This window comes from Phascolarctos cinereus, unplaced genomic scaffold, assembly GCF_003287225.1.
Source record: "Phascolarctos cinereus isolate Bilbo 61053 unplaced genomic scaffold, phaCin_HiC Scaffold_726;HRSCAF=1367, whole genome shotgun sequence".
Lineage (NCBI taxonomy): Eukaryota > Metazoa > Chordata > Mammalia > Diprotodontia > Phascolarctidae > Phascolarctos > Phascolarctos cinereus.
This window is the reverse complement of record NW_027556098.1, coordinates 395,461,460-395,486,256: the sequence shown is the minus strand read 5'-3', so window position 1 is coordinate 395,486,256 and position 24,797 is coordinate 395,461,460. Positions and strand designations below refer to the sequence as shown.

The following is a 24,797-nucleotide window of genomic DNA, read 5'->3' as shown; positions in this document are numbered from 1 at the left end:
AGAGCACGGGTCCTGGAGTCAGGAAGACCCGAGTTCAAATCTGGCCTCAGACACTTATTACCTAAGATTCACGACTAAGATTCTGAAAGTTTAACTGTGTGAAGGCTACCACCAATTACCAAGGACTGGAGTTTAAGAAGCCTTCCAACTGGCTTCCCTGCCTTGTCCCCATCTACTCCAATCAATCCTCCACTCAGCTGCCAAGGTGAGTTTTCTAAAACACAGTCATGACTTGTTACATTTCAGGTTCAAACTCCAATGGCTTCCCAATTCCTCTAGGGTGAAATATAAAGTTCTGTGGCATCAAAAACCCTTTAACACCCAGCCCCTTCCTAACTCTCCAGTCTTCTTACATCTCACTCCTGAATGCCCCCAAACTTGCAGCGATACTGGCCTTTCAGCTCCTCATACATGACATTCTACCCTGTCTTGGAGGCCTCCACACCAATTTCCCCATGTCTTCTGAAAGTCTGTGCCCCCTCTATTAACCCAACTGTACTTTCCAGCACACACACAATCCTGAGAATTAAAAACAGAAACAAAGAGCCTGAACATATAGGAAATATCTTTATTTCAAAAAAAGTATGGGATGGATACCTTAACCATGATACAGGACATGGAAGTCTGATCCAGTAAACAAAATAAATACACAAACCTACTTCACGCTTTGGTTCTGGCATCTTACACAGGAGTGAATCCTGGAGTAAGCAAATCTAGGAGATCCATATAAATATAGAGTACTTTCTCTAAGAGTTCAACATTCAGTTATTTGTCACAGAATTCTCTTTACCATCCTATAAGGCAAATTTAGTTTAGTACCGACACACATACATACACACATACACACACACGGGCACAGACCACCAGCTTAACATCAGTGCTAATCCAGGAAGGGGAAAGAGGTGGTAGAGGGTTAATGGTTCAAGTCTGTGACTTTACAGCTGGGGTTTGGGATAAAGGGAAGGAGCCAGAGGCAAAGCAGAGGTGGGCCCTAGAGTGGCTGGTGGTCAAGTGTGAAACCAGAGGGTGGGAAGAGCATCTCCACCTGGAGTCCACACCAGCCTGACCTCACCTGATGGGAGATGAGGGAACCCTGCCAGCCAGCTGCCCCCTAGCTGGGGTGGGGCTGTGAATAGGAGAGTGGGTGGGGCTGTGAATAGGAGAGTGAAGGTACACCTCCTTCACATAAATCTCTGAAAATGGACCTGGTGAGCTCTCCCCAAGAGCCCCCCAAAGGGATAATAGTAACAGTTAACTAGTGTAGCGTTTGAAGGTCTGCCAAGCACCTGAATAGATGATCTCATCTAATCCTCAAAACAACCAGGATGGGGAGGGGCAGGGTCACATGGCTTAACTGAGGGGGGCAGTAGATTTGAGAATGCCAAGCCAGATGGAGAGCACAGCCTTCTATGCCAGGTCCCTTGGACTTTCACTTTACCTGGTACTATCTTGCCCAGGGTTGTTTGTATCCGTGATACTTCCTACGGCTGAGCTGACTTGGCACGGACCCCAAATAGATGCTTCTCAGACCAGAAAATACCGACATGTCCCTATCTTGACCTCTAAGCCCAACAGGCAGGGGAGCAGAAATATGGTAGAGGAAGCCTCTCCAACATGTCACTGGTTCTTGGAGAGGTACTTTCTAATTCTCACCTTAGGATCACAGGTTTAGAGAGCCCCCTCATTTTACAGATAAGTAAAGTGGAGGCATAGAAGGGTTAACTGACTTTCTCAGCTTGGGCAGGATCGGAACCCAGGGCCAATCGGGCTGGATTCTAAGCCCCAGCACTCTGTTCTCCCTAACTCACAAGGCCACTCCTTCTCTGAACACTCTCTGGATGGCAGCTCTTTCCTCCAGAAGCCACTTTACCCTCTGAAGGTCCCATTCTCCACTGGGAATCGGAGCCTACCTACCCTGCACAACATGCCCAGAAGGGTGCCAGCCAGTTACCTACTACAAGATGCCACTTAAAGCACATTGCCCCCTCTCTTTCAAACAAGAAGCGTGAGCACTTAACTGTTTGAGTCCCTTACAGGGGCTCAGCAGGACTCTGAGGTGGGATATAGCTTTTTAAAAAAATGCTTTTACTCTCAAGGGCTGACTGTCCATTTGACTAATATTCCCTGCAGGGGGTAGCATGGGAGAGATGGTCTCCTGACAAAGGCAAAAACATCACTTAAAATGTTAGGATTTGGGGGGCAGCTAGGTGGCACAGGGGACAGAGCACCAGCCCTGGAGTCAGGACTCGAGTTCAAATCCGGCCTCAGACACATAACACTCACTAGCTGTGTGACTCTGGGCAAGTCACTTAACCCCAGTTGCCTCACAAAAAAACCAAAACAAAAAGTTAGGATTTTTAAAGGTGACTTAAAAAAAAAATCCAGACTGGATTTCATCAGCTCCTGGTGAGGAAACCTTTCTCTACTTACACAAACTGTCCAGGGTCACAAGCAAGTGTCTGAGGTGGGATTCGCACCTAGGTCTGTAGGTCTGTGGCTCTGAGGCCAGTCCTTTATTCGTAAGTCCTCTCTGTCCCTGCACCCACCTTTTTAAATTACGTGAGAGCTAACAACACTGCTCTCTATAGGAACATTTCTCTTAAAAGAAAAAAAATCCAATGGGAAAATGTGAGTCAATACAGATAGCTGCTGTTACAAACATGACTTTTTTGGGGGTCAAGCCAATGGGGAGCCCAGATTCAGAGTGGGAAGGGGCCCCGGAGGCCACTGAACCCAACCCCCACTTTACAGGGGAGGCACTAAGGAAGTAAAGGGGTTAACTCTGGGTCACCAGGCAGCAATCTTGGGGCAGGAAGACACCTAGGACTCCTTTGGGCCGCCTAAATAGCATCATTGGGGCAGAAGAAAGCACAAGGGGTTTTAGCTCTGGCATGGCTCTCCGGGGTGGGGTTAGGGTCCTATTTCTGTGACCAACACCTCGATAACTCCTCCCTCCCTTTAGACCGATGACAGCAGTTTGTAACACCTTTCAATACAAGGTAAGCTGGGCCGTCTCTGCCTTTGGGCCACAACCCAGCTCACAGTTGGTGTCTGTCAGAGGCCGGAGGATAGCCTGGGCCAGCCGAGGGCAGATCTGGTCCAGAGGAGCGAGCAGAGTCAACATCCTTGCCCAGCACGCTCACCGGAGACACCTCCTTCCGTTCTACCCTCTCAAGCCGGGCACACAGAAGATGGGACTGGCTGGCGTGCCGGGTCTTTAAAAGACGCTTGTAATCTAAAGGCTGATGTCCATTTCATTAATGATGTCTACGGTGGGGTGTGTGGGAGAGTCAGCTGGGACTCCGAGGGAGCAGAGCCACTGGCCCATCTGAGGAGAGGGGAGGACAAAGGGAGGATAAGGGTCTCCACCAGCACCAGCTCCTGAAAACGCACCTGCTTTTCTGCTCCGCCGGTCCCAAAGGTCAGGCAGCGCAGGGAATGAAGAAAGCACACACCACGGGTCACCTGGGCTGGGAGCTTGCTAGTCCAAGCACCCAGCGAACAGGCATGTTAACAGGGCACTGTAGGGTAGGTGCTTATATACCCGAATACCACTGAAATGGGGGTAGGGAGCAGAGGGGATCCGCACAAGTCCACCTGGAAGGGGAGCTCTTTTCTGAGCAGGACCCCAGGGCATTCTAGCTGGCCTCTCCGTGTATACCATGCCCACATATTCCCACAACCTGGTACCAAGGGCTCGGTCCTACCATCCACCGGCAGCCCTAGAATGAAGACAGGAACACGGGGCTCGTCAGGAGGCAGAAGTGGGCAGCGATGCAGGTGTCGGGGAGCCAGGGGTGGATGTTGGGGGGACTCTCCCACAAGTGAAAAGGAGGGATGCTTTGGAAGCCTCTCTGCGCTAGCCTCTCCCCATCTGCTGAAAGCTAAGCCGGCACCCTGACCGGTGGTTCCAAGTGCTCCGTTTCCTGAAGACCCAGCGCCTCATCACACATGTGGACAACCCACGCCTGTCGGTCACTGGGGTCCTCCCTGCCCTCCCCCCAAAACGCCAACGGAGCCGCGTGCCGAGCCGAGGCCCAGGCCGGCCGGCACTAATGCAGCTCATTCAGGTTCTGGTTCTGATTCTGCAGGCGCTGCCGGGGCCGGTTCAAGTTCGAGTCACTGGCATCGTCAAGGTCGAAGCCGTGCCCGTTGGACGTGGTCTGAGGCATGAACTGGCGGAAGATGCTGACGCTGCCGTGCCAGAAGGTGGGCTCCGGGAGGCGGCCCACCACACTCCACGCCCGAGTCTCTGGGTCAAAAGCCTCCACCACATCAGAGAGTTCAAACGTATTGTCGTAGCCACCAGACACGTAGAGTTTCCCGCCCAAGACAGCCAGGCTGCCTCCCACGTGGACCTACAGACCAAAAGACCAGGGGTGAGGGGGAGCCCGCCACCCAGGAAGCTGAAAGCAACAGCCATCCACCCAACAATCACTCAGTAGAGGCGGGATGTCCCGGGCTCAGATCTGCCTTGCAGACTCGCTGGCTACGGGATCTCGACCAAGTTCCTGAGCCTCCGCCCTGATGGAGAAAGAAGTTTCTACCCAACACAGTCAGACCCAGAAAATCCACCCCTCAAAAATTTCAAGGTAGAAACAAAGACACCAGACAAAACAGGCCCCCTGTGTCTTCAAAGGGTTTACATCCTACCGGGGGACAGACACAACATGAGGCACTCTGGAGCGATGACAAGTCAATGGAGTTGGAGGTCCTGGGTTCCAATCCCAGCAGTGTGACTTCTCTGGGCCTCAGTTTCCTCATATGTACCATGAAGGGATTGGACTTGTTGCCCCTGAAGTCCCCTGTAACCCTTAATTTACAATCCTAGATCTCCACGTGTAAGTAAAATCCAGGGCCAAACGTCATGAGGACAAAGAGGTCTACAAAAGTCAGAGGCAGACACTGGAGAGAATGGGCACAATAGTGTATACACACTGCTGGGTATGGCCACAGGATCAAACATTTTTGCTGAATAAGGGAGGATCTTTTTTCTGGGGGTTGGGGAAGGCCATTTCCAGAAATGAAAAACATTCGTTAGAAAAGAGAATAATAAAGCTTTTCTAAAAAATAAAAATTTGGGGGCAGCTAGGTGGTGCAGTGGATAGAGCAGCGACCCTAAAGTCAGGAGGACCCAAGTTCAAATCCGGCCTTAGACCAAACACTTGACACTTACTAGCTGTGTGACCCTGGGCAAGTCACTTAACCCCAACCGCCTTACCAAAAATAAATAAATAAATAAATAAATGGGAAATTCAAGATAATTTTTTTTTAAAGCAGACATAGCCTGAGAAGGCTTCCCAAGTGGGTGTGTTTCTACAGAATAACCCTTTCCCAAGATGTCTCACCCCATCACCACCATCTTGTCAAAGCCTGGTCTCCCCTGACATCTATATCTCCCCACCCCTGGCCTGATGAAGAAAAGCTGGCCAGAGGCTCACTAGTGCCAGTGTGGACATGTGAAAGGACAGGAGTGGGCTTTGTGCCCAGTGCTTCCATCCTCTTAAAGAGGACAGAGAAAAAAACCCCCCATTTCCAAGTTTACCTGGTTCATAGAAGGGATCTTATCCCATTCATTCTTCACAGGGTTATACACATCGACTTCAGCAGAATCATCTCTGGGAGAGACAAACAGAGGAGGCTGATTAGTGCAAGGACACCCTGCCCATGGGGCTCTCTACCCAAGAGGGGACTCCCACTCCCTAATGGACCTAGAATCTCTGCTCTGCCCTTATCCGCTGTGTGCTCTTGGGCACAGTGTCCCTTCTCAGGGGTACTTTTGGACAGCCCTAAAGTCCTTTCCCTCTTGAAATCGACGATCCCTGTGTGGGAGGCAGAGCGACAACCCCCATGCTCCAGCCTTCTAGCGAACAGCTGGATGCTGCTGTTTCCATGGCAACCAACAAAGCTAATGCAATCAGAAGCTGCACGGAGAGGCAGGGCATCCAGGCCAGGCTCTGCCTTCATCAGATCACCATGGGCGGCCTTGTGTGGCCACTTCTGGCTACCCAGTGCAGGAAGGTCATCGATAAAAGCTCAGAGGGCATCCGGGGAGTGGCGAGAGGTATGATGAAGGGTCTCAAGGCCACGCCACCTGGGTATCAGCAGACAGAGCTGTTTTGGGGGGCCCCAGGCACCATGTACAAAGGGCTGAGCAACGGCAGACAGGGCGTGGGCTGGTTCCGTTTGGCTCTGGAGGGCTGCATTAAGAAGGCACAAACTCTGGCTCGATGTCCCCTCTCACTCAGAGCTACCGAGTAACAGAATGAGTCACTGTGGGAGGCAGGGGAGGCTGGGTGACTGACCACTTGTCAGGGAGGCTGAAGGAGAGATGCCTGCTCAGACAGGAGATGGACCGGACCAGATGGACCCCGAGGTCCCTTCCTACTCTGTGCTCCTTTGATACTATTCAGCAAATTCGAGACTCCTTCACCTCAGAGGGTAGTGATCCTGACAAAGCTGGGCCCCCAAACCAGCCCCATAGAACCATGCTGGATTCTGTCTAAGATGTGAGGCCAACGACTCACCAAGAGGGAGCCCAGACATTCACAACCAAATACGGGATACAGATCGATAATAGAAAAAACAATTTTGATAATTTAAAACTTAACTTAAATTTTAATAATATAGACATTTGGTAATTAAGCTTCGGCACAAACAAAATCAATGTGACTATGATAAAAAAAAATCATTAATAGGGGAGCAAGGAATCCCCCCCCTGCTTAAATATCCCATAGGAGGTCTAATATCCAAAGCATCATGGAACCTGGGATTTGCGAGAGAGCTCAGTGGTCATCCAGTAAGGGATGGGCTGGTAAACGTTTAGCCACAAGCTCTACAAAACAAAAGCCAACAGATACCCATGACACCTTTTCATGTTTGTTCTGCATTATTAATATTTTCTCCATCATTTTCTTAGCAACTCTGGACAACGAAAAGAGCAATAAATCTAACCCTGATCTATAGCACCTGCCATTTCTGGTTCCAAAGTTGAGACTCTTTCCACTATAACACATTGTTGCTAACAAACGGCAAGAACACAAAGACAGTCCTTCAAACACTTGAAGACAGCTGTCATCACTCTCTTCTCCTCATACGCACACATGTGTATATGCATGTACGTATGTAAACACATAAAGACACCCATATACCTACACCTATGTATAACAATGCATACATGTATATTATATGTGTACATATACCTACTACTGCCTATAACCCCTCCTCTTCATCCTGATCGAGGCTAACCCACAAAACCAAGGAGATTCCAAGACTGGGAAAAGATTCTACACATAACAAAATATTCATTGTTGTTCAGTCACGTCCTGACTCTCTGTGACTCCATTTGTGGTTTTCTTGGCAGACACTGGAGGGGTTTGCCATTTCCTTCTCCAGTCATTTTACAGATGAAGAACTGAGGCAAACAGGGTTAAGTGACTTGCCCAGGGTCACACAGCTAGTCAGCGTCTGAGGGCAGATTTGAACTCGGGTCTTTCTGACTCCAGGGCTGGCACTGTACCCACTCTGCTACCTAGCTGCCTCTAAAATATTTGCAGTGGGTACCTTCTGCGGTAGCAAAAAGCTAAAAGCAAAGGAGGTACCATTAACTGGAAAATGACTGAATAAACCATTATATGAATGTGGTGTGGAATACAGTGCTATGAAATATGATATATGTAGAATTTAAAGAAAGTTAGGAAGACCTGTCTAAACTTGAGACAAAGGCAAGGAAGCTGAACCACACATAACGAACACAATAATGGGAATGTAAACACAAAAATATTAAAATTCAGATTTTTCTTTTCTCCCAAGTTCAGAGTTCTATCCACTAGCTACCTCTATCTAGAGCCAAAAGAGATTCTCAGAGGTCCCCTAGGACAATCTCTTCATTTTACAGATGAGGAAACTGAGGTTTCCAGGGGGCAGATTTCACTTTCACGGGGGACACGGCTCCTAATGACCACAACTTGTCTAAAAGGACAGTGCTTTGCACACAGTAAATGCTTTATTCATGCACATAATGACTTATTATGAATCAAGACCCATCGCTAAACGCTGGAGAGAAAAGAAACACAAATGAAACAACCCTCCCCCTCAAGGATGGCTGTGACCAAATCACAGCAGATGACAGGAAGAAAGATTTCTCTCTTTCCTCTCAGTATCCTAGGAGCCCAAGTCAGTCTCTTTTTTTTGCCTAAACTGTTTCTTTTTGTTATAAGGCAGGTGGGTATTAGGAAGAGATAAGAGTGTAAAAGAAAAATCAATGAAAACAATGTAGGGGAAAGAAAGAATCACAGATCTATAATGTTAGCAGCCAGTACTTAGGTAGTCCTTTAAGATTTGCAAAGGGCCACACATATGTTCTCTTACTTGACTGGCAACTATGACTTGTGTGGGGAATGCTAGTCTCTCTATTTTATAGAAGGGAAAACCGAGCCCGAGGAAGGCCTCTATCTAGAGCTTGAATAGATCTCAGAAGCCCGCTAGTTCAAGCCCCTCATTTTACAAATGGGGGAACCAAGGCTCCAGGGAGGCAGATTTTACTTCCACGGAGGAAAAGCTCCCTATGACTCAAACTGTCCACAAACAGTGGTTCCTCCTGAGAGGCAGCACAGTACAGTAGAAAGAATACTGGACTTGGGAGTCACCAGACCTGAATGCAAATCTAACCGGTCATGTATTCCCTGGGGGATCCTGGGCAAGCCTCTCCCCATCCCTGAACCTCAAATCCCTCATCTGTAAAATGAGTGGGTTGGTTCAGATGACCTCCAAGGTCCTTCCAGCTTAAATCTAGGCCCCTGTGGGGGGTCTTCAAGTAGGGGCTAAAGAAGGACAACCATTTGCCAGCGATATGTTAGAGGGGCTGTCTGTTGAGGCTGGACCACACTTTGGAGGCTACTTCTTTTTTTTTTTTTTTGCTTTTTTTGGTGAGGCAATTGGGGTTAAGTAACTTGCTCAGCGTCACACAGCTAGGTAAGTGTTATATGTCTGAGGCCGGAACTCAGGTCCTCCTGAATCCAGGGCTGGTGCTCTATCCACTGCACCACTTAACTGCCCCCCCCTTTTGCTTTTGGAGGCTCCTTTCAAAGGGGAAATATTTGTGCCTGGCACACAGTGGGAGCTTAATAAATGCTTGCTCTTCCCCTGCCCTCTTTCAGCTTATTCTATTATTCTCTTTGTCCAAAACTAAACTCTGTCCTGGGGCAGACAGGCTGGGCAGTGAATAGAGAACACTAGGTTTGGAATCAGGAAGCTTCCCGAGTTCAAATCTGGTCTGAGACAAGTCACTTAACCCTGTCTGCTTCAGTTTCCTCATCTGTAAAATCAGCCACAGAAGGAAATGGCAAACTACTCTAGTATCTTTGCCAAGAAAACTCCAAATGGGGTCCCAAAGAGCCAGACAAGACTGAAAAACAACACTATTCCAAGTGACCAAGAAGTCAGAGGCCTGACCAGGAGGAGGCCGATCTGACTTCATTCATTAATTCCTTCTCAGGGACCTTCAGGAGCCCTCCTGGAAGGGCCAGATTTCATCTGGGTAGGAGGAGCCAGCAGCTCGGAAAGATGGATCAACAGGCAGGCCGGCCCCCTGCCCACAGCACATGCCTGCCTTCTCTAGAGTCATGAGGACGACAGGTGAGGGAAGCAGGTGGTATCTGCTGCCACTCTCCCACAAGGACAGGAGACCTTGCTCCCACCTCATTAGGGACACAGGAAGGAGAGACACAAAGGGACAGCGCTTCTTTCCTTCATTCCCCCCCCATTAAATTTAATATTTAACTTCTAACGTCACAGAAATTCACTGGTGCACATGCAATCCTCTTTTTTGTTCTTTGAGCACAAACAGGGACATTTTGTGAACAATTACAACTACTAAAAAAAAAAAAATTACATGACTCTTTTCCTTAGCAGTAAAGGGCAAAGGTGGGGTAACAGATTACTCAATAAAGAAATAATAATAATAATAAAAAAAATCACAACTACTACTACTAAATATATAATAAAAGTGTTTATGTGCACGTATGTGTTTACAGACATATGTGCAGATATAAATGTGCAAGAGCGCACACAGACACACTTTTTAAGAGGTCACCTTGGGCTCAGCTAGGTGATGCGGTGGATAGAGCACCTACCCTGATGTCAGGAAAATCTGAGTTCAAGTCTGGCCTCAGACCAAACACTTGACACTTACTAGCTGTATGTCCCTGGGCAAGTACTTAACCCCAACTGCCTAAAGGAAAAAAAAAGAGGTCACCTAGGCCAACCCCGCTATTTTTTACATGCAGATAAAGAAACTGGGGAGAGAAGGTAAGTGGGCCTGGAGTATTCAGACAGGAGCTTGATGGAAAAAAACCCAAAAACCGAGGTCAATAAGAAAGCACGGTGCCTGTTATCGAACCCCGCTTTCCTTTCTCTTCCCATATTTGAGGTGGGCCTTCTCTATGGAGACAGAGGGGAAGGCCAACTCTAAGAAGCCAGCTGATTCTTCCCTCTCTTTTATTCTTATTCTGAACTGAAGACAAAATAAAATTTCCTTTCCTTTAGACAAGACCTTTCTGTCTTCCAGATCAAAGAATATAAATTTGGAGACAGACAGACAGACACACACACACAAATAGAATAGCTAACATTTACATAGCCCTTTTAGGTTTCAAAAGCGCTTTACAAATATCTCCTTTGAGCCTCACAATAACCCTCGGAGGTGGGTGTGATTATTAACCCTATTTTACAGATGGGGAAACTGAGGCAGGCTGTGCCAAATAGACTTGCCTGGGTCATTTAACCTTTGACCCTTAATTACTTGTCTACTTGGTAAGTAAATGAAGCAGGGTGTGAACTCAGGCCTTCCTGAGTCCAGGCTCAGCACTCTTATCTGCTGCACCATGTAGCTGCCTCAAATATCCTCTATATGCAACATGTATCTTGCAGGTCAGTTTACACAGCACTTTATTTAAGGTCTGCCAAGCACTTTTTATCACTCCCAACTGGACAGATGAGGAAACCGAGGCTTGGAGGAGTTAGATGCCTTGCCAAAGATCACAGAGCTACAAGCTCCCAAAGCAGAACTAAAATCTAGGTCTTCCGGATGTATCCCATCTATACCACAAGAGTAAGAACTATTCTCACTCCTCGTTAGAGCTAGGTGGGAACATGGATTATCAGAAAAAAGAAACCTGCCCCAAGTCACAAAACAACCCGGGACTCTAGCCGGCATCATTTCCCTTGGGAAGGGCGAGAGGCCGTTCTGGTCGCCAGCTCGTTTAGGAAAGCTATGTGGTCAGCAAACACCGGTGGGGGAGTGGGGGGAGTAAGAGGGGCTTCTCTGAGAGCGCCTCGGCAGGCCAGCTGGCACAGGCTTTGGGCCAGGCAAGTGGAGACTTGATGTTCGCAGTCCTGAGCTGAAGCTCGGCCCCGGGAAGATTTCTCGCCCTCAGGTCGACAGGAAAGGACAGAACATTCTCACAGGTGGCCATCCCGGAGCCCCATTCCAAGCAAGAAAGGGGCGGTAACTGAAGTCGAGACTTTCTGAGAAGCCCTATTTATAGCTCCTCTGGTTTTCTATTTGAAGAGAGCTGAAGCTGGGCTTGGGGGAACGGGGAGGGGGCTGGAAAAGTTTCACCCCAGTATTTTCTGAGAAGAACAGGGTGGGAAGGGCTGGCGGAGGCGGGCCTAGGGCATTCCTCAGATGGTCCAGGGATGGCACCGAGGCAGAGGAGGCATTGCAGTGGCAAGAAAGGTACAGAGTGACCTTGGCCAGGGCACGGGCACCCCATGTTCTGGGCTCCATGTAGCCGAACACAATGGGGGAGGGGAGAGAGGAGACCAAAGAAATGGTTGATAACTCGACTCTGATTTCCCCCCCCAAAACAAACAAAAAATCCAACCTTCAACTGATAAAAAGGGGAAGAAAAGGAAACAGGAACTGTAGTCAGCCGGGGAGAACTGATAAGGAGGCTGCCTCCCTCTCCCTCCCACAGAGCCCATCACACGCAGCTGTTCCTCACGTTTTATTTTGCTACAAGGAAGCGTTCAATGAGGAGCAGGGCATAAGGGGAAATAATGCGTAAATACCAGAAAGGCAACAATATTTTTTTTTCCCTTTGGCCCCTCCGGAAGGGCTCACAGGGACTATCAAAGCCCCTCCTCCCGGCATTCCCACACCTTCCTCTTCCAGGTTCACGGAGTGGGTGGGGGTGGGGCCCATACAGCCTGACTGGCAGCTCCAATCCCCCCCCCCACTCCCCCGTCTGCAAAGCTGACCTCGGGGGGTGGGGCCTCTCACAATCCGGCTCCAAACTCCCCCCCCAAACCATGAGTGTATGCACTCCTCCCTCACGGTTCTCTATTTCAGCCAAGGTGATTTACCTGCAGTTTCCCAGACCTGATGCTCCTCATCTCCTGCTTCCAGATCTTTGCACAGGCTGTTCCTGATGCCAGAATACTTTCTCTCTCTCCTCAGCCTCCTGGAATCCCTAGCTTTCTTCAAACCCCATTTCAGGCAGTTCCTCCTACGCTGGACCTTCCCTGCTCATCCATTTCTAGGACTCTCTACCTCTTCCACATAGTACCTGGAATTCACTCTACGTATCTGTAATATTTCAGAGGCAGCTGGTGGTGCAGTGGAGAGAGCTCTGGGCCTGGAGTCAGGAAGACCAGAGTTCAAATCCAGCCTCAGACACTCACTAGTTGTGTGACCCTTGGTAAGTCACTAAACTTGTTTGCCCGTTTCCTCAACTATAAAATGGGCATCCTAACAGCATCTACCTCTCAGGATTTCTGTGAGGATAAAACAGACCTTTTTCAAACCCTAAAGAATTATAAAAACGCCAGCTTTATTATTTCACTACTTGAAGGCCTGGATGAGCTTATTTTTTGTCTCAGATTGCCCAACACCTAGAACAGTACCTGGCATATGTAAGCAGAGGCTCAATACACACTTGCTAATTATTAACAAGAAATAGCTAGGAATAATAACAGCTAGCATTTATATAGTGCTGTAAGATTTGCAAACTATTTCCCATGGCATTTTGTTCGAGCTTCACAACAACACTGCCAGGTAGGGTCTGTTATTATCCCCACTTCACAGATGAGGAAACTGAGATACGAGAGGTGATATCCCTCACCCAGGGTCACGCAGCTAGTAAATGACGGAGTCAGGACTCAAATTCAGGTGTCCCCAATTCCAAGCCCAGCTCTCTATCCACCGGGCCACCAAGACATCCCAAGAGGAAGGGATATCATCTCCATACGCATGAAGCATACCGAGGTAGGAGATACGTGGAGAGGATGCCCCAATACACTGCCTCCTCTCTAGGGATACCCACTGCGGTAGCTGGCTTTGGAGGCTGGAGGGACTGATCACCAGTCACCCTGCGGGAGAACCCTCTGCCCTGTACTGGGGTCACGAGACTGGAAATTTAAGTGGAAGACAAGACAGACAGACACTGCCTAGCTATGTTGTCCTGGGCACAGAACCTACTTAGGAGCCTAAAACTAGGATCTGCTAGAAAAAGGCTGAAATGAAAGCTCCAGACTCCATGGTGCCTGCTTTACACAGACTTGGGAGGAAGGGACCAGGATGGGCTAGGACTCCTCCCGGCCCCAGGCCGGAGCTAGCTCCCAGCCCAAGGGCTCCCAGCCTACACTTTCCCTTCTCTTCACCCTGGGCTATGGAACTGCCCCCAGCTGCAAACCCCAGGACCCCCAACCTCTTCTTCCCCAAAAGGTTTTTCCTCCATCAGTTATTTGTAAAACTCAAAAGCAACAACGTAAAACGCAACCCCTCGGAAGACAAAAAAAAACCCCCACACACGATCTCTATCAACGGCAGGAGGATGGGCATCTCCTTTTTCTCCCGACCTATGATTTCTTTGGTATGGGATATTTCGGGTTAGGAAACGCCCTCCACCAATGCTGGCAGCCAACAGCTCCAGGACATGGTGTGAGCTGTGAGCAGGCTGATATGGGCTGGCTAAAGGCCAACAGCTGGCCTTGAGAGATGCCTTGGGGACACCGAGTGACCGAGGCACCGTCAGGGGAAGCTCAGACCCAGAGCTTCCTGACTCTCTGAACAGTTCTCTAGCTATTACACAATGCTGCCTCTCATCTTGTAGACAGTAGGTGCTTAACAGAGGCCCAAATGGAATGCTTTGTAGCTATAATTATTGGGATTGGCCCTAGGGAAGTGCAGAATAAAATGTTCTCTGGGCATAGCTTACATGTTTCCTCTTAGGCTTGGTCAATGGCCAACCTGTGGTTGGTTTGCCTGGCTCTCCTCTTCTCCTCTTTTTCGCCCTTTGCTCCCAAGCAGCTTTCCCCCTTTCTGCCCTTCTCCCACTTCCAGGTTCCCTTCTTATTCACCCTGTATCTCACCTGTTTGTACACATTTGCCGACTCATCATCTTCCCCATTTGACCAGGCTCCTTGAACTCCGGTTTTATCCCAAGTGCTTAGCACCATGCCTTGAACACAGTAAGTGCTTAATAAATGCCTGCACACTGACTCTATCCAGAGCTGGAAGAGACCTTAGAGACCATCTCCTCTGTCTCATTTTACAGATGAGGAAACTGAGGCCCAGAGAGACTTGTTCAAGGTCTCTGCTAAGTAGCAGAGAGAGAATTTGAACCCCGGACCCTCTGACTCCAGAGTCAGTGTTCAAATCTGGCCTCAGATGCTTACTAGCTGTGAAACTCTGGCCAACGCAGGTAACCACTGTGGGCCTTGGTTTCCTCAACTATAAACTGGGGATTTAATAGCTCCCCCTTCTTAAGGTTATTTCAAAAGAAATAATTTTTGTAAAAGCACTCAATGCAATGCCTGGCACACAGCAGGCACTTAATTCATGCTTCATCTATCCATGTGGTCTTCTGCCGCTCCACGATACTGCCTAAGTCAAGGGATGGTTCACTGGATAATGAAATTAAGTTGATGTAAAACGTAAAAGACACAAAAATGTAGCTCTTTTTTTTTTTTAAGGAAAGACTTGTGGTTTCCAGTGTTGGAAGCGATACTTGGCTTTTATACCAAGTGTTGGGAGAAAGGAGCCTAGGTTCAGACCAGTAGGAGATCAGAACACCCCCACCGTGCCCTCAGAGGTAACGTGGCTTGTGAGGCAAGCAGCACTACACTCAAACCTACAGTGCCGTGCTTGTCACAGGCCCAAGTCCCTACAGAACAAGCTGGTCTCCGGGGAATGCCTCCCCCGAGACCACACGGAGAACTAGGGGCAAAGTCAGGACCTGAACGCCATCTAACCCCAACAAACGCTCCGCAAAACAGCGGATGGCTGGGCTGGCGACCGCCCTTGAGGAGCCAGAGAGCAGACAGGGCACACAGGCCTGGAGCTTCCCCCAGATGGCCTGGGGTGGCTCAGGCACGACTCACCTCACAAAGTACATGAGCCCATTCAGGGTCACGGTCTTGGGTGCAAAAGACCAGGGTGGCAGCTGGCCACAGTTGACCAACGACCACAGGTCGGTGTCTGGGTCATAGCACTGAATCACCATGGTCTCCTTTCCCGCCAGAGAGCCGATGGCGTACAGCTTGCCCCGGCAGGCCGTGGTGGAGCAGTTGTCCATGGGGTAAGGCATGGGCTGCAGGGCCTCCCAGGTGTCGGCGCTGTGATCATAGCGCTCCGTGCTGTCCGAGGCGATGACGTACAGCAGCCCGTCGAGGACCGTGGAGCTGTGGTACTCTCGGGCCTTCAGCATGGGCGCCACCTCCGTCCACTCGTTCACGCTCGAGTTGTACCTCCAGACACAGTCATAGAGCCGGGAACCATCAGAGCCTCCTAGGAGGGAGAACAAAGAAGCCACTGAGGCCAGCCCACGCTGGGGAGAGGAGGAGGAGGATTCCAGTCAGCCCTCACCGCCTGGGGGCCTCTCGGCTTGGGAATCTATTTTGACCTTACAGAGTCAAAACCTGAGCGGAGTCTTCATTCTCTAAGATTTTCCAGCCTCAATTCCCTTCCTGCCAAGAAGTGGGGGACCAACTCACCTTCCCCCAAACAGGCCACAACCGAGGAGGTGGAGTCACAAACACACACCTGGCATCACACAACTCCTGGCTGTCTGACCTTGAGGGATGGTAGTCGGGGCCTCAGTTTCCTCACCTGTACAATGAGGGGGGCTGTGCCAAGGTGCCCTCTACCTCTATGATTCTATGTATGTTAGGGTCCTTAGAGATCATCTGATGGCCAATAAGGCAAAGGACCTTGCCTAGAGTCACAGTGAGTGAGGGGCAGAGCTGAGAATAAAAATCTAAGTCCCCTGACCCAAAACCCAGAGCTCTCCCCACTTCTCCATTCATTGATCTCCTAGAGAAGAACTTGGGACCCTAAATTCAGAGCACAGTGCTTGACACACAGTTGGTACATGATAAATGTTCATTCACCGACTGACTGGAGGGACAACCGAGTCCCAGGCAAGTCATCGGACCCTAGACCTCGAGCTGGGAGGATCTCAGAGACCATCTAGTCTGGGACCCCAATTTTACAAGTGGGGTAATCCGAGGTGCACAGAGCAAAATGAATTGCCCAAAGTTACTCAGGTGGCAGGGGCGGTACCTGGATTTGAACTTGTCACACCTGATTCCAAATCCTGTGCCCTTTCTGCTGGTCCACATCCCAAGCTTGGTATACCAGGAATAAGGGGCTTCTCTGGGCAGAAGGCGTGGTGCAGTGCCAGCTGTGGGCCCGCCAGGACGTTTCCCTTCCTTTGCCCCTAGATTCAAAGCTAGAAAGTCACTCAGAGGTCCCTGCACCCCGACCCACCATTTGACAGATGAGGAAACGTGAAGCCTGGAGAACACAGTAAGTGGATGAGGTAGGGTTTGAACTCAGCTCCCCCAGACTCAAAGTACAATACTCTGTCCACTACGCCTGCCATTCCTGAAGGTCACAGGCCTTGGAGGGAGGGATTCGAAGCAGCTCTCAGGGCCCAGATTCCACAAAAGGATTTTCCCGAGAAAACCATACTCAGAAAACAGAGACTGGACCCATTTTCCTAAATAAGGGAAGCCTCCTTGACCTTCAAGCCAGGCCTCCATCCTAACTGGACAAACACCCAAAGTCTGCATACCTAGAAAACAACTTTTCTCTCCGGTTATTCTAGGCATTCCTTCCTAACAGTTCAGAGCTTTGGGGCAGGAAGCCAACCCCTTTCACATCTCCAGATACCATCTGCTCTGTCTTCTAGTAAAGAGCTGAAGCTAATGCCCCCAGAGACAGAGAAAATCATCTAGGTCACCAAATCTTGGGATGCTCAAGGCGGCATAGTATAATGGGAGTAAGGCTTAAGACAACCTGGGGGTCGATTACCATCTCCAAAACTTTTCGTCTGGGTAGTACGGGAGTATTGGTAACCTAACCTCTCACACGCTGTTTCCTTACCTGTAAAAGGGGGACAAATACCTGTATTGAGACAGAATAGTACTAAATAGTGCTAGAGAATGGAGTTGTTAAAAGCTGGGGTGCCTTGGCTTGTGGGACCCTGGGCAAGTCACCTACCCCTGTGCCCCAGGTAATTAATAATTAACACTAAGGGCTGCACTGGCCAGAAGGAGCTGGTCCTCACTAGGAATTCTCCCTCCAGAACAATAAAATCTTGGGTCTGATCTCTCCCCTGGGACCTGTAGCACCCAGCTCATGGGGTTATTACGGGAATCAGGTGAGAGAAACACACATACATTTCCCAAGTGCTACAGAAATGCTGGGGCTTCTTTGGGGGATCCCTCCCTCTCAAAGCTCAAAGAGCCACATCCAGTAGGCAAGCCAGACAGTCCCATGTGGAATGGGGAGGGAGCATGCTTCTACAATCTTGTTACCTTAAGAGGCAGTGTAGACTGAAAAGAACTTTTAAAAATAGGACTAGAAAGATTCACCAACGACAAAGTCTCAACGATCTATTTACAGGCAACTGTCCCTAATGGCTGAGACATGCTTGCTCACCTGATATTAAAACTATCCTCCCAAACCCAAGTGACTTGGGCAACAGTGCCAGAGAAAGCTTCTTTGTCTGGGAGGCCCTCGAGGCTGACCCAGTGGGGCACCCCTCATCTTTCTATGGAATGCTACTGCTGCCGGTCCCCCACCCCAAGTCTGAACAGTTGTTAAGCCTTCAGACACACTTCCAGTGTTCTCTGAATAGGAATGGTTTCCAAAAGACATTCTGGCAGTCCACATTCTTCCTTCCCCGGAATCCCCGGCCAGGCAGCTGTACTTAAGGGAGGCTGAGGCCAGTTGTCTAAACAAAGAGGATTAGTGGGCTCAGCTGTTATATTAGGGAAAGAGTCTGCAGGAATGGGGTCTGTTTGGATCTCTCTGGAAGAGATTTCTCTGCCCCTCAAACTTTCAGAACAGGACAGACTGAAGGAGCAATGCCTAAGGTCAACAGGGTGGCTGACCTTGCATGTGACCTGTATGTGCAGGAGTCAACTACATTCATCTCTACAGCCTTGGAGCGAAGCTGCAACCCACACACATCCCACCAGTATACATGAAGGCCTTGCTTAGAATTAGAACACCAAGTTCTTTTCCTCGAGCTCCCAAACCAACCTTAGAAAATGCACAGACTGTCAGAACGGGAAGGAATCCAAGCCACTTTCTGATTCAACCCCCTTCCCTCTTACTTTTTTTTTTTTTAAACAGAGGAGAAAACAAGAGAGGGTTTTCCAAGTCACACAGTCAAGTGAGTGGCAAAGCCTGGAACAGAAGCTGGGTCCATACAGTCTCTTCTCTACCACAGTGTCTACTCTTTACAAGTGAGGATGAGTTCACCTTTTCACTAAGGAACCCCAACTGATCAACAGTTATTAGGCACTGCTAAACAAGAGGTACTGTGCTAAGTTCTCATAGACAAGATGCAGCTCCCAGGCATTCAGGGAGGGTGGGAAAGAGTCAAACTACTCCACTATTGCATGGACAACCTACCAGGTCAAAAGGAATGGTTAGCAGAAAGGGAATTATAGACTTTCAATAAGTAAACCACATTTTGAAAAGTTAAAGGCCTCAAATGGCCCCAGAGATCAAGGTTCTGGAAAATTTCCCACAGTCCCTCATTTCAAAGTTAAACCCAGGTCCTCTAGATACTACAGGTTTGGAAATCCAATTACTTTACCTCGATAATCTGGCTCCCCCAAGATGCCAAATGTGTAGGCCGATGATTTAACTTTTAGCTATGTTACTGGGAAAGAGATCTTTTTGACTTGGGAAAAAAAAAACCACCAACAAAATCAACCTATCCTATCTTTGCCTAATAAAGCTGCCCAGAGATCAGGCCTTATAAAAAGGAAGGGGCTCTGTGAACCTTTTAAAACACAGGATTTATTAAGACAAAGAATGGAACCAACAGACCCAGGCTGGCTGGGACCCACCCAGAGTGACTCGGCACTGCCTTGGGTTCTCAGCCAAGAGCACTGGAAGAAAATCAGTTATCATGTGACTATGTTTACAATCACAGGGTATTTCAGCCTAAACACCATGTGACTGGAAGCATATATCAAATGCATAAAAGGTGACTGACTCAAACCCACTCGAAAAAATATTTCCTGCCGAGAGCCCCGGGGAGGGAAGCTGTATCAAACACTAGTCAGTCCCCAAAACAGGAGAGGCCAGGCTGGGCAGGGCCAGCCGGTGGCGAGAGTCCCACTGGCTGTCAAACTCACTCTAGCTATTAAGTTAATTAGGGAAACAATAGAGGTTCTTCCAGGACGTGGGAGGAGGGAGAAGAATAGAGAATGGCCCAGTTGTGTCTGTCCAACTTAATTAGAGACTGGGACTTGGGGGAACTATTCTCAGAGGGAGAAATTTAGAATCTGATCAGACAGCCAAATTCGGTGAAACAAGGCCCAGTCAGGTACTAGAAAAAACTCCGAGAGGAAAGGATGGCGTTCCTCTCGCACCGCCCCCCCCACAAATCCAGGGACGCTTTGACTTTGGTAACTGATTTCTTTCCCTATTAGGGGAGGGTTGGGGGCGTGCACAAGCCCCACTGCAGCTCCTGGGTCAAGTGGCCACCCCCACATTCCCTACACAAGACCAATATAAGAGACTGGGCATAAATCTGGTCTGTTTCATCTTTGCCAAAATAAGGGTTTTGCATTAAGTCTTTAAGGGACCCTGCTAGCTGTGATTCCGTGCGTCTGCCATTTATAGTCTGGCTGAAGCGCGCTGGACCGGACTGGGAAGTGGCCCTCTGATTCGCCCTTCCCCCTCCCCCAGGATCCTCACCCGTGACGTAAATGTCGTTGCCCAGCGCCACGATGCTATAGCCCCCGCCCAGGTGGTCGGGGAACTCGGCCAGGTAGCGCCACTGGCCGGTCTGCGGATTGTAGCAGTCCACGGTGACCAACTCGTCACAGTCCTGGTCGCAGCCGCCCACGAGCACAAGGATCTCAGCGAGGCCGGTGGAGGGGCGCGGGCGCATGCGGGGGCAGGGCCCGCGGTCGTGGCGGTCGTAGCGCGCAGCCTGGAAGTCTCGGGCCTCGCGCAGCAGGCGCAGGCAGGGCGGACAGCGCGCCACCAGCGGCTCGGCCTCCACGTGCGCCAGCAGGTAGAAGCGGCGCACGAAGGGCAGGCGCACGGCCTCCAGCAACTGCGGCCAGTGCGCGGCGCGGCGCGGCAGGTCCGCCCGCACCCAGCGCAGCGCCAGCTGGTAGGCGGCCTCCTCCTTGGGCACGCAGAGCCCGTCGTCGCGCAGGTAGCGCAGCAGGCGCGCCAGGGGCAGGCGCTCCAGCTGCTCGGGGCCCAGCTCGCCCACGTGGCGCAGGATGAAGCGCTGCGCCGCGCCCGCCAGCCCCGCGCAGCTGAAGGCCTCGGCGAAGTCCTGCATGTCCAGGCAGTTGGTGAGGTCGAGCTGCTGCTGCAGGAAGGCCCCGCACGCCTCCTTCACGGCCGGGAACTGCAGCAGGTCGGCGGCGCGCAGCAACGGCTCGGCGTTGTCGCCGCTCACTGCCACCCGGCCCGTGTAGCTGAAGTCCAGCAGCAGCTGCAGCATGTCGGGAGGCACGCCGTGCAGCCGCACCCGCTCGGCGCGGCTCTCCCGCAGCTGGCCCGCGAACATGGCGCGGAAGTAGGGGCTTGCCGCCGCCAGCACCGCCCGGTGCGCGGGGAAGTCGCGCCCGCCCGCCGCCTCCAGGGTCACGTCCAGGAACTTGCGCTCGGCGCGCAGCTGGCTCAGCCCCCGGAGCAGGCTCAGGGCGTGCGCCGGGTCCGAGAAGGGCAGCACGGCCAGGGGCGCCGGCCTCTCCATACCTCGGTGGGGAATCGTCTGCTGGCCCGTCCCGGTGCCTGTGGGAGAGACGCTCGCTTAGCTTAGCTTAGCTCGGCCCCGGCGCCGCCGCCGCCGCCTCTATAAATACCTTCCCTGCTTCCTTTCCCTCCCCCGGCTGAGCTGCCCAGCCCACGTGGCCGTCCGGGCCCCGCGGAGAGTCCCTCTCCCAGTCCGCGGCCCCCGCCTACTTAACCCTCTCCCCGCCTGGCCGCGATCGCTTCGGTTGGCTCCCGCTGCCTCCCCGGGCTGGACGCGAGACGCCCGCCTCTCCCGGTCCCGCGCTGTAATCCGAGACGCATGATGCAACCTCCTCTTTCCTCCCGGGCTTACGGAGGAGACAGGAATACTGTGCAGCAGGGCTGGCCTGTCCCGGGCTGGCTCTCCGAGCGGCCTTAGTCACCGACCCTCCCTCCACTGGCTCATCCGCCGGCTCCTCCCTTAGGCCGCCCCACGCCTCCCCACCCTCCACCCCTACTTGGGCTGACAGTGCCAAGGGCAGTGGTCCATCCCCCGATAAATTAACCGCCTGCAGGGAAGAGGGAATAAACTGTGTCGCGGGGAGCAAAGCTCGGTGAACCACAAGCCTGGGCAAACTCGGTGGGGAATTAAATGCCTCATTTGCCAGCCTCGGCAGGGAGGCCTCCCTTCCCCCGCCTCAGTCCCCCGGCCAGGCCCAACACTCCTCCGTAAACACAAACAGTCAAGTGCTAAGCACCTGGACAGACCTGGGCTGGGCGCGGCTTCCCCCAGATGGAATCTTAGGGGCCGTCCCGAGCGACTCAACTTCCTGGAGAGTCAGTAACTTTTGACTTGGGTGACTCAGTATATTTAGTCATAGCATTCTAGGTAGAGCTAGAACACGAGTCTCTGAGATCTCCCACCACACTCCCCCACACTTCACAGAGACAGCGAGGCCCAGAGTTTTCCAGGGTCGCAGTGAGAGGCAGGCTAACAGCCAGATTTAGAACTGGGTCCTCTGGCTTCCGGGCCAGTACCTTACGGCAGGCCGTCTCTTCTGGGAGCCAATCAGAGCAGTGCGTTCCTTCCTCCTTCCCTGGGCTACCAAGTGTGTGCTATCTGGGGAGGTAATGACTCTGGGGGGGAGAGCTTTTGTAAACCGTACACACCTTAGAATCAACTCGCGCTACTGACTACGTGACCCTGGGCCACCCGGGGAAGGGAGGAAAAGGAAGAAGGCAATACACATTATATAGCGCCTACTATGTGCTTCTCTAAGAACTTTGGAAATATTACCTCAATTGATCCCTTTCAACAACCCTTAAGACTAAGATACAAAAAGGCAAAGACCTGCTATGGTAGTTCTGGTAGTTCTCTATATGGATGAAAGCATATCCCCGTGCTTCCCCATCCCTACTTACTCCTAGGATCAAAATCTACAGCTGGAAGGGACCCGTGGTGTCCATCTAGTACAATCTCCTCATTTTACAGATGAAGAAACTGAGCACCAGTTCAGTTAAGTAATATCTGAGGTGGAATTTGAACTCAAGACCTCTGACTTCACTATATGTATATACAGGCATTAAGAAAGTGTCTCAAATCTCCAAAATGCTATCCACATCCAAAGAAAGAACTATGGAGTTTGAATACAGTTCAAAGCATACTATTTGCTATTTTTTTTTCTTCTGTTGTGTTTTGTTTCCTCTTTCTGGTGGTTCCTCCTATTGGTTCTGATTCTTACCTACAACATCACTACTGTGAAAATATGTTTAATAGGAGTATATATGTATAGCCTATATCAGATTGTGTGCTGTCTTAGGGAGGGAGGTGGGGAGGGAGAAATATTTAAAACTCAAAAGCTTATGAACTGATTGTTGATAATTCAAAATAAATTAATTAAAAATTTTTTTTAAGTTTCTCAAGTCAAACCCTCCCCCACTAAAGTGTCCCAAGCTAAACTGCCCCGCTGGTCTCTGGCTGTAATATCAAACTAGAAATAGAGTTCTAGGGTTTCAGCTCCCCCTCAAACACCAGAGTTGCCATATTCCCAAACTTGGTACTCTAGACCTGACCTCTCTGAGATAAAGTAATTCCTTACTGTGCTACTGTGAAATAATTTAGCACCCCTATTTTACAGAGGTGAATCAGGACATCTAAAGGGCAGTTTGTCCATGCAAGGGTCTATGTAGGGATGCTACATGGCTGACTGACCTTTTCACACTCTGCCAGGAGAAAGCTATCTGTACTTGGCTGATCTACCTTTTTTCAGGAGGCCTACGCTGTCCTATGATCCATATATACAAATGACAATTCATCTACTTGAAAACAACACTATTTCCTTTTATTTTTATACTGCTCTACTTTTAGATAGTTAATCCACAAGCATTTATTAAGTGCCTACTGCATGCTGGCCACTGTGATAGGAACTGGGGATATAAAGGAAAAAAAAAAAGAAACCCTTTCACTGAACTTTCAGAAATCACTTAGTCCAATCCCTTGATTTTTACAGTCTCTGTCATTTGTCAGTCAATAAACATTTTTGAAGTGCTTCCTAGCTAGGTACCCAGTTGGCCTAGGCACTAGTGACAGAGAGACAAAAATAAATAGTCCCTGCCGTGGAGAAGCTTACATTCTAATATCATTTTATAAATGTGGGATGGGCCTGGCACATTCAAGATCTTGTCATTTCTCAGCTCCTTCTGAACTCTAACTGGCATGTGGAGAAAAGGCTTGTGGCCATACATGGATGATTAAAATGAGTGGCACAAGCCTCATTTTACCTAACAAGCTTTCTAGGTCCTATCTGAATTCTGCCTGAGCACAGCCACAAAGAATGCAGTCAGGTACACTGTAAGGCCATCTGTGGTTGTCCATAGATGGACGACTCACAAAGCTATTCACAGCAGCAGCAGCTTAGGGGCAGAGCTGTCCAAGAACTTGCAAAGGCAGTTAGTGAAAGCCAGGAAGTAGGATATTTTTAGGGGGAAAGCACTACAGTCATGCTAGATTAGAACTGTGTGGGACGACAGCTCACCTTCCTTGTGTAATCTGAATGACTAACAGTCCACATCACTAACAGACTGGGCACTGAAACCAAAACACATTAAACTGGGTGGCTAAGAGTGTGCAGGTCTGACTGTAACCCCTTCACCCTATCAGCTGTGTCTGGAATTTCAAATACTAGGAGAATTCATGTGCGCTATGGCAACTCATGTGAACGCTATCTCTTCAGCCAGTCCGTTTGATAAGCACAGAACGGGAGTGCCAGTCAATTCTTTCCCCTCCCAGATATCCCAGCACTCCAGTTACTAAGTGATCCACACATTTAGTAAATATAATCAAGGTAAGGGGACTTAAAGTAGTCCATTGGCCATACGGAATTGGTATGGCAGTAAGAAAATTTTAATAATAAAAAACTAACAAAAATGAATAAATTCCTTTTAGAAAAAATACAGACTACTGACATCTCTTGGAGCCTGGCACTATTTTCACAGTTACAAGGGGGAGGGGGAATTCCTCCTTCCCTTAAACCTGGAAAACTTCTTGAATACTAAGTATCCTGTCCCTTGC

At 50.0% G+C, this 24,797-nt stretch overlaps 1 protein-coding gene across 1 annotated transcript; it reads right to left on the bottom strand.

The window, feature by feature from the left end:
• Positions 1-554: 554 nt before the first annotated feature.
• On the bottom strand, positions 555-22,312 carry KLHL21 (kelch like family member 21). Its single transcript, XM_020974893.2, has 5 exons — positions 21,463-22,312; positions 20,228-21,286; positions 15,385-15,790; positions 5,546-5,618; positions 555-4,358 (listed from the first exon to the last, which is right to left on the bottom strand). The coding sequence occupies exons 1-5, from the start codon at positions 21,566-21,568 to the stop codon at positions 4,053-4,055; spliced, it is 1,950 nt and encodes a 649-aa protein (XP_020830552.1). The 5' UTR covers positions 21,569-22,312; the 3' UTR covers positions 555-4,052.
• Between the last annotated feature and the right edge of the window lie 2,485 nt (positions 22,313-24,797).